The 12,724-nt window shown below is 39.9% G+C and overlaps 1 protein-coding gene across 23 annotated transcripts in view; it reads right to left on the reverse strand.

Moving 5' to 3' along the window:
- SLMAP (sarcolemma associated protein) overlaps positions 1-10,753 on the reverse strand; it is a 149,786-nt gene extending 139,033 nt beyond the window's left edge. For all 23 annotated transcript variants that reach the window (XM_065933432.1, XM_065933426.1, XM_065933430.1 and 20 more), the window contains exons 1-2: positions 10,659-10,753; positions 9,143-10,456 (exon numbers count right to left, since the gene is read on the reverse strand). In XM_065933432.1, coding sequence (XP_065789504.1) covers positions 9,143-9,340 — 198 coding nt within the window. In that variant the 5' untranslated portion in view covers positions 9,341-10,456; positions 10,659-10,753. The remainder of the gene's footprint in view (positions 1-9,142; positions 10,457-10,658) is intronic.
- Positions 10,754-12,724: the final 1,971 nt, after the last annotated feature.

The following is a 12,724-nucleotide window of genomic DNA, read 5'->3' on the forward strand; positions in this document are numbered from 1 at the left end:
CTCCCCCGTCCATGGAATTCTCCAGATAACAATACTGAAATAGGTTGCCATTTCCTTCTCCAGGGGATCTTCCCAACCCAGGGATCAAACGTAGGTCTCCTGGATTACAGGCAGATTCTTTACCAACTGCATATAAATAAAATTAAACCATATGTGCCTTCTGTGTCTGACTTCTTGCACTTAACATAGTGTTTTCAAGGTTCATCCGTGTTATTCCATGTATCAATATTTCATTCCTTTTAATTGTCAAATAATATTTCTTTATATAGTATACCACACTTTATTTATCCACTCATCAGTTGATGGATAATGAGCAGTTGTTTTTTTTCTACTATGAATATCTGTACAAGTTTTTGTATGGACATATGTTTTGATTTCTTCTGGGTATATACATAGAAGTAAAATTGCCGACTTATATGATAACTCTATAACATGCCCTTTTACTAAGCAAACTTTTCCAAAAAATTCAAAGCTATAGATTTCGTTTATTCTACAACCAGCTACCACAGCTATACTAGTAACATACAACATGATCTTACCTTCTATCCCTGAACTTTTGAAGGGAAAGGAAACTTATAATTGGGATCTAATAATACAGTTAATATTTCTACATTTAAATAGTTAAAAAACAACTGTTTTTAATACATTGTTTTCTAAATTAGATTTACTTATGGGGGAGGTTCATATATATAATTTAAAATACAACCCCAAACATAATATACTTAGAAATTATCCAATGAAGGATGTGGAGAGAAGGGAACTCTTATACACTTTTGGGGGGTCTGTAAATTGCTATAGCCACTGTGGAAAACAGTATGAATACTACTCAAAAAACTAAGAATAGGACTACCATATGATCCAGCAATTCCACTCCCTGGCATATAGCCAAAAAAACAAAATAGACTAATTAAAAAAGATACATGCACCCCAAAGTTCATAGCAACATTATTTACAATAGCCAAGATATGGAAGCAACTTAAGTGTCCATCAACGGATGAATGGGTAAAAATTTGGTACATACATACAATGAAATACTACTAAGCCACAAAAAAGAATGACATTTTTCAACATGTAACAACATGCATGGACCAGGACAGTACTACTTAGTGAAATCAGTCAGAAAGAGAAAGACCAATACTGCATGTTACATGTAGAATCTAAGAAATAAAACAAACCACTCAATATAACAAATAGACACACAGATACAGAGAAGAAAACAGTGGTTACCAGTGGGGAGAAGGAAAAGACTGGAGTAGTAGATTAAAAGGTACAAACCACTATCTATGAAATAAATAAGCTATAAGGATAAATTGTACAGCACAAGGAATATAGTCCATTTGTTATAACAACTTTAAATGGAGAATAATCTTTAAAAATCATGGACTACTGTTATATACCTGAAACATATTTAGCAAATCAACTATACCTCAATAAAAATAAAGTATGTTTATAAATTATCTAATGAAAGAGAGTACTTTTTAAGCATATTATAAAATATACTATATAAAGTATAATATACTTTTTTTAGCATATTATACTATTTGAACAGTGATACTACAATATCTTTACATGTAGAGTTGTTTTCTTTTTCAAATTGTAAAAATTTAAGTGATGAATATATACTGTTTGAGGAACTGACCTTCAATTAAAATTCTACACAGATTTACTACAAAAAATATCTGTGAGTTAACAGACAATAAGGTTTTTATTTCAATTTTTTTCTTTCAGTCTATTGCTCACTAACTGGTTGGTGATGAGATTAACGATGACTAATCGTGTAGAGGTGTTGAGGGAGCAACCAACAGCGTGATCAAGAGCATGCATTCTGCAATCAGAGGACCGGGGTTCGAACCCTGGCTTCACCACTACCTGTGTTACCCTGAACAAAAAATTCCTTCGCCTCCCTGAAACTTAGCTTTCTCACCATGAGGATAATAATAGTACCTACTGCAAAAGTCTGTTGTGAGGATTAAATGAGATTAACGTACATAAAACTCAGTATACTACCAGGTAAGCACTCAATGAAATGATATTGATTTTATAGCAGTCTGGATACTGGTCATAACTTAGAGCATATTAACACATTTTAGATAAATTTATCACAATTCACTTGATATCATCAGCTAACAGGTACATTTAGAATTATGCTCCAATTGCTTATAAAAAAAAACAAAAAACTATTTATCTATATACCCAAGTAGACAAATGCACGGTAGAAGTTCTGAAAATTACATACCAAACTAATAACAATGGTTACCTCTAGAAGGGAAGAAGGGAAGAGGTACCTATGTGAAAGATGATGTAGATATATACTCCACATACTTCCCTATTGTTTCAATTTTTATAAGACTGTATTCCTGTTACTTGTGCAAGTAAAAAATAAGAAAATAAATAATAGCTTGAAAGTCCATATTGGAAATTCATTTCTACTTGGCTCAGGTAGAATAAGTCAGAAGTTATAAATGTAGATAAAACCACAAGCCTGAAAGTACAGATAAAACCTTAAAGCAAATAAATAAGAAAACAAACTTTCCTTTGTTTTTAAATTAAAATCCAACCCAGATTATACATTTACAAAGGATTCAGTAAAATCACCAAAGTCTTCCATGCTTTTAAAGGCCTACACAAACTTTCCTTTTTCTTCTACACCTGTCAGTTGTTCTCTTTATAAAGGATTAAAAATTTACATGGCAAACAAGTTTCTCCAAGGCCATTTCATTTATTTGTACAAACACTCAAATCCAAATCAGTTGCCTGAATGCAAACTTAGGAAAAAATACATTTATTGCTAGGAGTAGCAGGGCTATGTTTAAAAAATGCTAGCTGACTCAGAAAAATAATTAACTCAGATTCTCGCAGTCTTTGGAAGTTTGTCATACAACAAGTTTTTCAGTCATACTCCCAGAAAATAACAGATTAGATTACCCTTAAAGAGAGCAAAAGACAGATTTTCATTATAATTGCTCGTTCCATAATAAGATAGTTTAGAATAAATGTCTAGCAGTTAGCTTTTATTTCAGAGGGAAACAATCTAAATTCTCGTTCCACCTCTCCATAGCTACTAAGAGATGACCTTGGGCAAATAACCTCTAAAGAGCAAACTCTTTTTTCATAAAATGGAGCCAGTCTTCAGTTGCTCTACCTACCTCCTACGTATTATACAGGTCAAGTGAAATAGGATAGCATGCTGAATATTATTAAATCCTTAAAAGTATTATTTTGCATGAGAATGGATATAAATGTAATGGCTCAAGATTATATCACCAACCACAAGATTATCTAAGATACCAAAACACCTGGCAAAGTGCCTTGCACATTTGCACATTGCAAATTCTCAGTAAGTAATGATTTATACAAATACTACCTATTGGAAATTGAGTCTGTGATCTCAAAATGAGAACTCAAATGACCTGCTCTCTGAACCTCCCCAGAATTTACAAACAGAGACTGCTTCATTGTTCGTTTCACTCATTCAAACATTTATGTACTGTCTAGTCCCTTGTTCTCAAGAGCACACATCTGGCTGAGCAACAGTACATTTGCATCACAGTTATTTTCTTGTTTGTGTCTCATAATGAAATTATATACAAAGTTCTACGGGAACACAGAGGAAGAAGCAATTAATTCTTCAGTTAGTGGGAGTAGGGAAAGGTTCCACACTGGAACCGGGCCTCAAGGGACAAAGAGGAAAAGTCATTCTGGAAGACAAAATAGCAAAAAAAAAAAAAAGGCAGGCAGGCACTTTTTCAAGGATCAGTGAGGACTGTCACATAGCTACTGCACAGAGTCTGGGACAAAGGGGAAAAAAAAGAGTAACAGAAAACAAGAGCTGAAAAAAAAAAGGAAATGAGAGATGTATTTTGAAGGCTTTGCATATCACGCTAAAAATCAATGGGGGAAAATAATTAATGGTATAGCAACCTAGATTTTGAATAGGGGTATACAACTGTTCATCTACTGGAAGTGGCAGTGAGAGAAGCATGGGCAGGAAAGAGTCTTTAGAACACTTCTGCAGCTAACAAATGTCACCATTTTTCTCAATTCAAGTAGCTGACATATATTAAGAACCAATCTCAAAATCTTTTCACTTAAAACTCTGAATGACAGACACCCTCCTACCTATTTATAAAAAAGAATAGATACTAAGCTTTAACATAAACACCATTTGAGAAAACCAAACAGGAGCCTGAGAAGGTAAAGAGTAAATTCAACCCATGGAGTAAAGTCAAATAAGAAGAACAAAAATGTTTAAAGTGTATACACAGTCCATATTTTAAACAACGGATGGATAAAATGGATAAAATATTTCATTAACTTTCCACTACTGTGAAAAGACAGAAGGAAATGATTATGTCCTGTGGATATACAACCAAGCCTTCTAAACATGTTTACATTAATCTGTATTAAACATGTCAAATACATGTCTTTCTCACAAAAATCAGCTCTTTCTGACCTTTATAACTTCTGTCAACGACCGCAACAAAAAAAATTAGGCATCGCTGAAACAACACACAAATAAACAAAATCAATGAATATAGGATCTGCCACTCTCCCCCAAAACTGAGGCCATGATCTCCACAGTCATATAGGAAGAAGACAAAAGAAAACAATCCTGGTTGTCAAATTCTGGAGATTTCTCCCTTGCAATGACTTCCTTGCAGTGTCCTTGAAACATACCACATCATTCCTGCTTCTATGCCTTTACTTGAGGCATTAGATTTCTTCCCACCCAAAACTCCTTTCTGACTGATTCTGGCTGTCTACATTCTGCCCTATTCAGAAAGTCCTAAGGTCTTAGCTCAAATTGCATCTCATCCATGAAACCTTCCCTACAATCTCCAGTCCATATGGCACTTCTCTGCTGAAGTCCTAACAGACAACACACTTGTCTTTTTTTCACTTTCTGGCATTTAGTCATTTTCATTCCTGCTGTGAACCTGGCCTGTACCCCTACAAAATGGCATCGTATCTAAGCTTTCACAAAGCCCTGGAATAGCAGAGTGGTTAAGTGCTTGGGTTCAGGACTTCCCTTGTGGCCGGGTGGTTAGGACTCTGAGCTTCCACTGCAGGGGGGGCAGGTTCCATCCCTGATCAGAGAACTAAGATCCTGTGAGATGGAGGCCAAAAAGTCTTAGCCACTGGCCCAGTCAAGGAACTCCCACCTATCTTAAATAGATACTTAAGTATTAAATAAGCTAACATGTAAAGTATTTAGAACAGAGTACAAAATAGCTTAGTACGAAATAACTAAGCTAATGGTTACCCATTTTCCTTGTTCCAGGTCACTCTACATATTGTTTTATCACTCGTAAATTATGGTTTGCTTTGTCAGTGCTCTGCACAGAACTCTCCTGTCTTTCCATAGCCCATGGGTCCACGTCCTTGAAAAATAAATAAAGGCACTCCACAACTTGTCTCCACACTCTCTACTCAGCTTCAGTCACTCAACATCTACTTCATAAGAAATAAAAGAAGATAGACACATAAGGCAGAGACCCTCTTCTCCAGGGTCTGACAACTGATCACAAAAACAAGGCACAAACATGAAAACTTACGCACAACGAATGTTCCTTCACAGCTATCACAGCAACTCTCCAAAAGGACCCTTCAGTTCAACAAAATCCGTTTCCTTGTCTGTTTTATTCCACCTTCATCCTCTCATACACAAACACAATCCAGAAAAGCATCCTCTATTCACTCCTATTTTAACGTCTCAAATACCATCATTCTCTTGCCATTTAAACTTAAATAATACTATCTTATCTCAAATCAACTGTTCTCAAGGTGTTTAGTCACCCTCTCGATCTGAAATATAAACTCTTAAAAAGGGGTAACAATTTCTCACCAATTCTTATGATTCTTCTTGCCCTTCCCTCACCCACCACTATGCCTTCCACTCAAACATATCATGATAGAAGAGGTGCTCAAGAATGTGCCAAATGTAAACTTAAAAAGTGAAACTGGAAGTAGACAGCTACTACTAGTGCTTACTACTTGGTAAACTACAGTGAGACGAAACAGACACTGTGTCAACCTCCAGACCATCACTGGTTCACAAAGGTTCAAGTCAAACAGGGCCATCCAAACCAGGAGGCTGTCCTGATCTACTAGCTCTTCTATGTAACCACCACATGGACAGATTTGCTTGCTCAGTGGTACCTTGAGTCAACAGAAAAATTATAACATGCTATTATCTGCCATCTAATTTGAAGAGTCTGACCTCCAAAAAGGAGTGAAAGATGATACACAGGGCCGGAATCCAAGCTGGGCAACATCCACCTGCTACATCACTGAGTAGATGATTTGGGGAAGCTTATTAAATTCCACTTTGTGCCAAACCTGTCACCAGGTTTTAAATACCACTAAAACATTGCATGAACTTAGCATTAAAACGTGTCACCGAGCTCTCCATCTGCCTACACTTTGCAGATTTCCTACAATAAACATGTATTGCTTGACTAATCAGAAAGTTTTAAGTGATTATTATTTCTTTCAGCTTTTAAAGGTCTTCCCTTAATGGCAAATGCAGAATGCAACACTCATAAACTGAAAGTCAACTAAAGGGCATATTACCCCAATTCTCCACATCCCAGGTAAGTTGCCAATTTGGACAAAATTGTCAACTTCGTGTGCTTCAATTTAAAAAATTACTTCCACACATGCCATCACATGAAAGAAAAAAATGCCCCACTACCTTCCTAAGATTCCACAGCACCAGAGCAAATTGCAAAGACCTGCCTAGATGGTTCCCTCTTCTCTCCACTCCAAACACCCTCTTCTCTAAGGACTGAGCCCTTATTAAAGGCCAGCAACAGGGTGCTAAGTGATTTACATGATTATGTGAATCGTGAAAACAACCATAGCTACTATTATTATCCCCAGAAGAGAAACCTGAAGTTTAAAGCAGGTTGAGGAAAAACAAACTTACCTGAGGCAATTCTTACAGAAGGAGGGGATTCTAGTATTACACAAAGAAATTTGTTGGGAATATATATTAGGCCCTGGGGACTTTTGTTATGATACAATTATTACAAATCCTTATACGAGAAATTTCACACAGAGAAAACAGTAAATGATACTTGATCAAACTGTGGGTTTTCTTTGTAAATATGTACCTCACAATATATGGCACATAACAGCTGCTCAATAAAAACCTACTGTCTGTTCAAACCTAAATTTTAAGTAGTTAATTCCTAGAACAATTTGATCACATGGCAAGATCTGACAGGTTATTTGTTTTAACTAGATTAGGTGGTACCATAATCAATAGTTATATCTAACCCTAAAGTAAAGGCCTCAGATCCTGAGTATGTTTTAGCTAATAAAAGCAAGAAATAGAAAATTCAAATGGTAGAAATAAGCTGTGATCCTTTAAAATAAGGTTTTCTAATAAATTCCATTCAAAAGTTTAACATATCACTTTATACAAAAAACACTTACTATTGATCATTCTTGGTCATCTCAAAACAACCAATTATGCAGGTTTTAGTATAACCATGAAAAGCACTGCTCATGTAATCACTGTTTTCCAACTAAGTAAAAGAAAAAAATCTGAGCCTCCTTTAAGTACTGAATCAGAATAAAGAAGGTGCATGTGCAATGTACTTTAAGCAAACTTATTATCTGATTAAGTTGCACCTTAATTGTTACCCAGGGACATAAAAAGACAAAAATGTAAAAGCTGCTTAAGGCAACTAGCTGGTAACTGCTGTCTGAAATTGTCTGCTGGAAAGATCAGTTCTTCAAATAACTATGGGTAATCTATGAGGCACCCAAACTTTAGTTCCCAGGGAGAAAAAAGGATCTGTTCCACAGGTAAGGAGCAACTGGTGTTACACAGAAAAATAACATACTTTTTAGTTCTCATCCTACATACAGAGTAGGATATAGATATTATGCAAGCACAGAACACTTGGGCAATCTTTTCCTCCTTTCTGTGAACAATGATTTATATAATAATTCCTTGATTCAGGAGTATTGCTTTCTCTCTTCCTTTTCAGGCTCAGGTTTCCTTCATTTCAAAACACAACTCTTCTAAAAGATGTAAATTCTTCTTTTAAAAAAGACTTAATCATTAAACTCAGAAAGAGGGTCCAAAAAGTCAGGAGGTAAAACCAGAGATATTATTAGTCTTACATAACTTATTCTAGGTTGGAACTGATTCAGTCGCTTAACTAAAACTTAAGATTTAAGCACAAAGATGAGCTCTGTAGTGTATTCTCCACGTACAAAGATAGTTTTAAAATTGAAAGGGTCTTTTTACTCAATTTTTTTTTCTTGTATTCTTAAGACATAAGCACCTACATGTACAGTTAATTAGGGTGCCAACATAAAAATGCTAAAATACTCACACATAATGAGAACTAAATTCATCCTATAACATCTAGGTAATGCAATAATTGACAGAGTTGTGTATAATTTCGGAAAATAATTTTAACAATGATTTCTAAGTAACACCTTTGTAAGTATGCATTAGTTGTTTTTAGTAAGTGCTGAAGGGAATATCAACAGTGATTTTCAAGAGCAATTGTTATATGTTCACCCAACTTGCAAACAAAACTCTGAAATTATAAAGTTACAGTTGTTCATGCTTAATTAAGTTAGCTTTAATAACTGCAAATTACTTCTTCATAGGTAAATATGTATCAAATCTTTTAAAAATGTAAATTTACACAAACACTGTCCTTTGCTAGAAAGGTCCTCAGTTAAAAGCTATGGTGTTAACTACATCTCATCACTGAGACACTTGAGCCCCAGGGTAATACTGGCCACAGATTCCCTGCATTGCTCTGGGAAGTGCTGTTTTCTTCATCAAGCACTGAACTGCAAATTCACCTTTCGGAAAAGAATGAAAGCTAGAAGCCAAGTTTCACTATCTAGTTTTCTAAAACGAATTAGGGTTTAGGATTTCACTGGGAATGACCACGTTATCAAGATGCCATCGCCCTCTCGAGGCATTTAATTACAATTCCTTCTCTGTTTTCCATTCAACCACTAGAACCAGACACACAAAAAGTTGGGTTTCCCCGTCTTGCTAAAAAGTCTCCTCTGGGTGCAAACCCTGGGATCCTGCATACATTTAAGCAGAAAGGGCAAAGGAAAACGAAAAGCAACGACTGTTAAGACAACTTAGTGACATTACCTTGCCCGTCTTGTGATCAAACCAGACGAGAGCATGGTTCCTGGACAGCACTTTGCAATCAAAGGTAGCATTATTCTGCGCTGGTCGACAGCGGGCCACGGAGCGGCCAATTTTAATGGGCTCGTCCAGGTAGACATGACGCTCCTGAAACGGGTGTGAGTTCGGGCGGCAAGTGAAGATGGCCAAGGCTGACGGCATCGAGGACAGACTTGGGGGTGTCTCTCCTACCAGGGACAAAGAGGAGTTCCACCGGATCCGAGTTGCCCTTCACAGGCCTAGACCCCCTTATCCCCCCCCAAAATTTTAAATTAAAGCAAACTGTACATTGTCTAAGCATAACCAGTGAACATCAACAAATCTTCACTTGGGTGGGAAGACAAGCCAGCGCAAGCCCCATCACCTCCTTGAAAACCCAGCAGCGCCGTGATCGCCCAAAAGTCCCCAACTGGCGGCTTTCAGTCCATCTTCTTCCCTGGGAAGTAAAGGCTCAAACATCGGACAGCTTCGGCCGAGAAAACTCCTGGAAGACAGTTTGGGGGCTGGAGGTATCCAAGCAGATGAGTCACACGCCAATTCTTGTGTTTTGTTTGGGATCGTGGCCGCTTTTCCCCCTCGGTGGCGGAAATGTTGCAGCACTGCAGCATGAAGGAAGGGTCGGTGCGGCCAGAAAGGTCCTTGCGGGCGGAAGAAAGGTGTAGCTGAGCACCCCTGGGCGGCCACCGCCCGTCCTCGAGGGCCTCGGGAGCGGTGGGACAGGCGATGGAGGAGGCGGCGGAGGGCTCAGACGGCCAGCGGGACAGTCTGCATTGCCCCTGCTGCGCGGAGGCCGCCCGGGAGGTGGCACCGGGTGCCCGGACCGCCCGGGCTCAGGCGGCGGTGGCTGGGGTCCTTGGCACGAGGAGCTGGGGTCGGCGGGGGCGCGGGCAGCGGCCGAGGTGGGACTCCCGGGCACCTGGCGGGCGTCCCCGCGACCAGGGCGGGGATCCGGCTCCGCAGGCGGGTGCGAACCGAGCAAGGCGCGACCCGGAGGGAGGCTCCGGGGTCTTGGGCCGCAGGAAGTTGGTCCCTGGACGCCTGGGCTCCCGGCTGGTGCTCAGCACACCGGTCGCCTCTTCTCAGGGTCGCCCCCGCGAGGGTCGCATCTCAGGGGCAGAAGCCGAAGCTCCAGGCGGACGAGGAGGTGGGGGAGGGAGGCTGGCCCGGAGACTGGGGGAGAGGCCTGGAGGCCCCGGGTTGGGTCCGCCGCAGCCTCCACCACTCGCGGCCGGTGGGACACGCTCAGGCCGTGACCGACGAGGCAGGAAACTTTCCGACCTGAGGGGGGAAAACATCAAAACAAACGGCCGTCAGGCGCCGGTGCCCGCCCGCCTCAGCCCTCGCCCCTCTCAACCCACCCCAGCCAAACCCCGCGACTGGCCACGACCTCGGCCGACCTCTCTGCGGACAGGCTCGGGGGATTGGGAGCCCGGACGCCACGACGGGTCCACCTTCCCTTGCCGCCGCCGCCTCAGCTTACCTTGCCAGCGCCAGCCGCCATAGTGACTCTGACTGAAACCTACCCGGTGCACCGCCACGGGAACGCGCACCCTTCAAGGGCCCTCCTACCCCCTCTCCCGCGCCGTAGTCGGGGTGTCACGTGACCGAAGCCGCGGAAGCCATATTGGTCAAGGGCAGAAAAGAGGGCAAGCCAATTTTTAACAAGCCTGCAAACGCCATCTTAGTTAAGGGTTAGACGCTTCAAAACCGTGGGGCAACCTTTACTACCATTTTGGTTAAGGGCAATAAAAATTTTTTTGACTTGTTGAAGGTTTTCTAAACGTAACTTGCCAACTTCCTACTTTACCATCTTGGTAAGAAGGCGCCTGCTTTTCCTAAATTTTATTCACTATAGTCCTCGTTAAAAATACCAATGAGCAAGGAGGACAAACTCATCCGAAGGAGATGTTATTAGCATCCATCTTAGCTGTGGGCAACACAGTACCCCCCCACAGCTGCCCTAGGTGTGAGCAATTGAATTCCCACAAGCCTTAGGATTTGTGCATCTAAGGTCCATTCTCCTCTTGCTAGGTACCCTGCCCAGAGGAAAACTTTCTTAGTCCCTGCATTCCATTTCAAATGACCTTACTGTAAACTGGGCCTATCGTGTCCCCCAGGGCTCCTAATTCCGATTCTACCCCGGAATGAGTGTTCTATCAGATTAGTTCACATCACGTTGCTTCCAGAAAGAGGTCGAACAATTTCGAATATCAAGAAAGGGTTATTTCCTGCACTCAAAATAGTAAGGTAGATAAGGAGTTATTAGTCTCAAAAGGGAAAGATTTCTCGAAATCTAAACGAAAATTTCAAGAAAAAGATAGAAGAAACGAGCCATACTCATTTAGAATCAGTGATGACTTAATACTTCAGATTCCTTTGACAACAGGCTTCACCACTGTGTGACCTTGGGCACATTTCTAAACCACTTCAAGCCTCGTTTTGTCATCAATTACATGGAGATAATACTTAACTCACCTGTTGTGAGAATTCAAGGTAGTAATCCATTTGCTCGTGAAAGAGTAACGACAGTGCATTTCAATTCGTATATACAGAATTGAGGCCCGGTCCCAGGCTCGGTCCTGAACACTGGAAACACATAGGTTCATAAAACCTCAAATTTTTCTTCTGAGATTACGCCTGAGTACTATGAGATGGGGATGGGGAGAGAAGGGCAACAAACAGAGGTAGCTTCACTTTGAGGTAATCAGGGCTAAGCAAGCACTGAGTGCTAAGGGAGTCAGAGATGGTCTCCCACCGGAGGTAACTGCACTGAAAGAAGGATGGGAGGAAAACCACAATAAATGTAGTATTCGATGAATGGCTCCATAAGTTTCCAGGGAGAAAAAGAATAAGGCTCTTTGAAACAATGGGCCAATATGCCTGGCACATATTAGTGACTAAATAAATATTTGATACATGATTGAAAAGTACATGCTGTTACTAATTATTACAGGATAAAGTATTAGAATATGTGTTAGATTATAGAAGATTATAAGGACCTTGTATGCTTTTCTAACATTCTTCACTATTTCATCAAATATCTACTGAATTAGTACTGTGTTCCTGGTACTGTATGTTGGAGAAAAATAAGGATGTGTTGAAAAGTTTTAATATAAGAGGATGAAATTTTTTTCATTTGTAGTAACTTTTAGGCTTTTGTGGAATAAAGTAATATAGGACTCTCCACATAACCCTAATGAGTTCTGTGCATGAACTTATAAGTCACTTAACTTATAAGTCTTTTCATTCATTCACTCAATAATTATTTAATTTGAAGGTGGGAAACAGCTGCTGCCATAGGCCCTGGAAATACAGCAATGGAAAGACAAAAAAAAAAAAAGACTCCCTTTCGTTTTTCACGATTTAGGTGATGACACATTACAATAAGATTCTTGCTGTAATGAATTTATCAAGGATAATGGGAGCATGTAGAGTAATTAAACTAATGTGAAAAATTAGTAGGAATCAGGATTTCCCTAGTGGACCAGTGGTTAAAAATTCTGTGGTCCCAATGCGGGGGGACCCAAGTTCAATCCCTGGTCAGGG

Source organism: Muntiacus reevesi, chromosome 4 (assembly GCF_963930625.1).
Source record: "Muntiacus reevesi chromosome 4, mMunRee1.1, whole genome shotgun sequence".
In the NCBI taxonomy this organism is placed as follows: domain Eukaryota; kingdom Metazoa; phylum Chordata; class Mammalia; order Artiodactyla; family Cervidae; genus Muntiacus; species Muntiacus reevesi.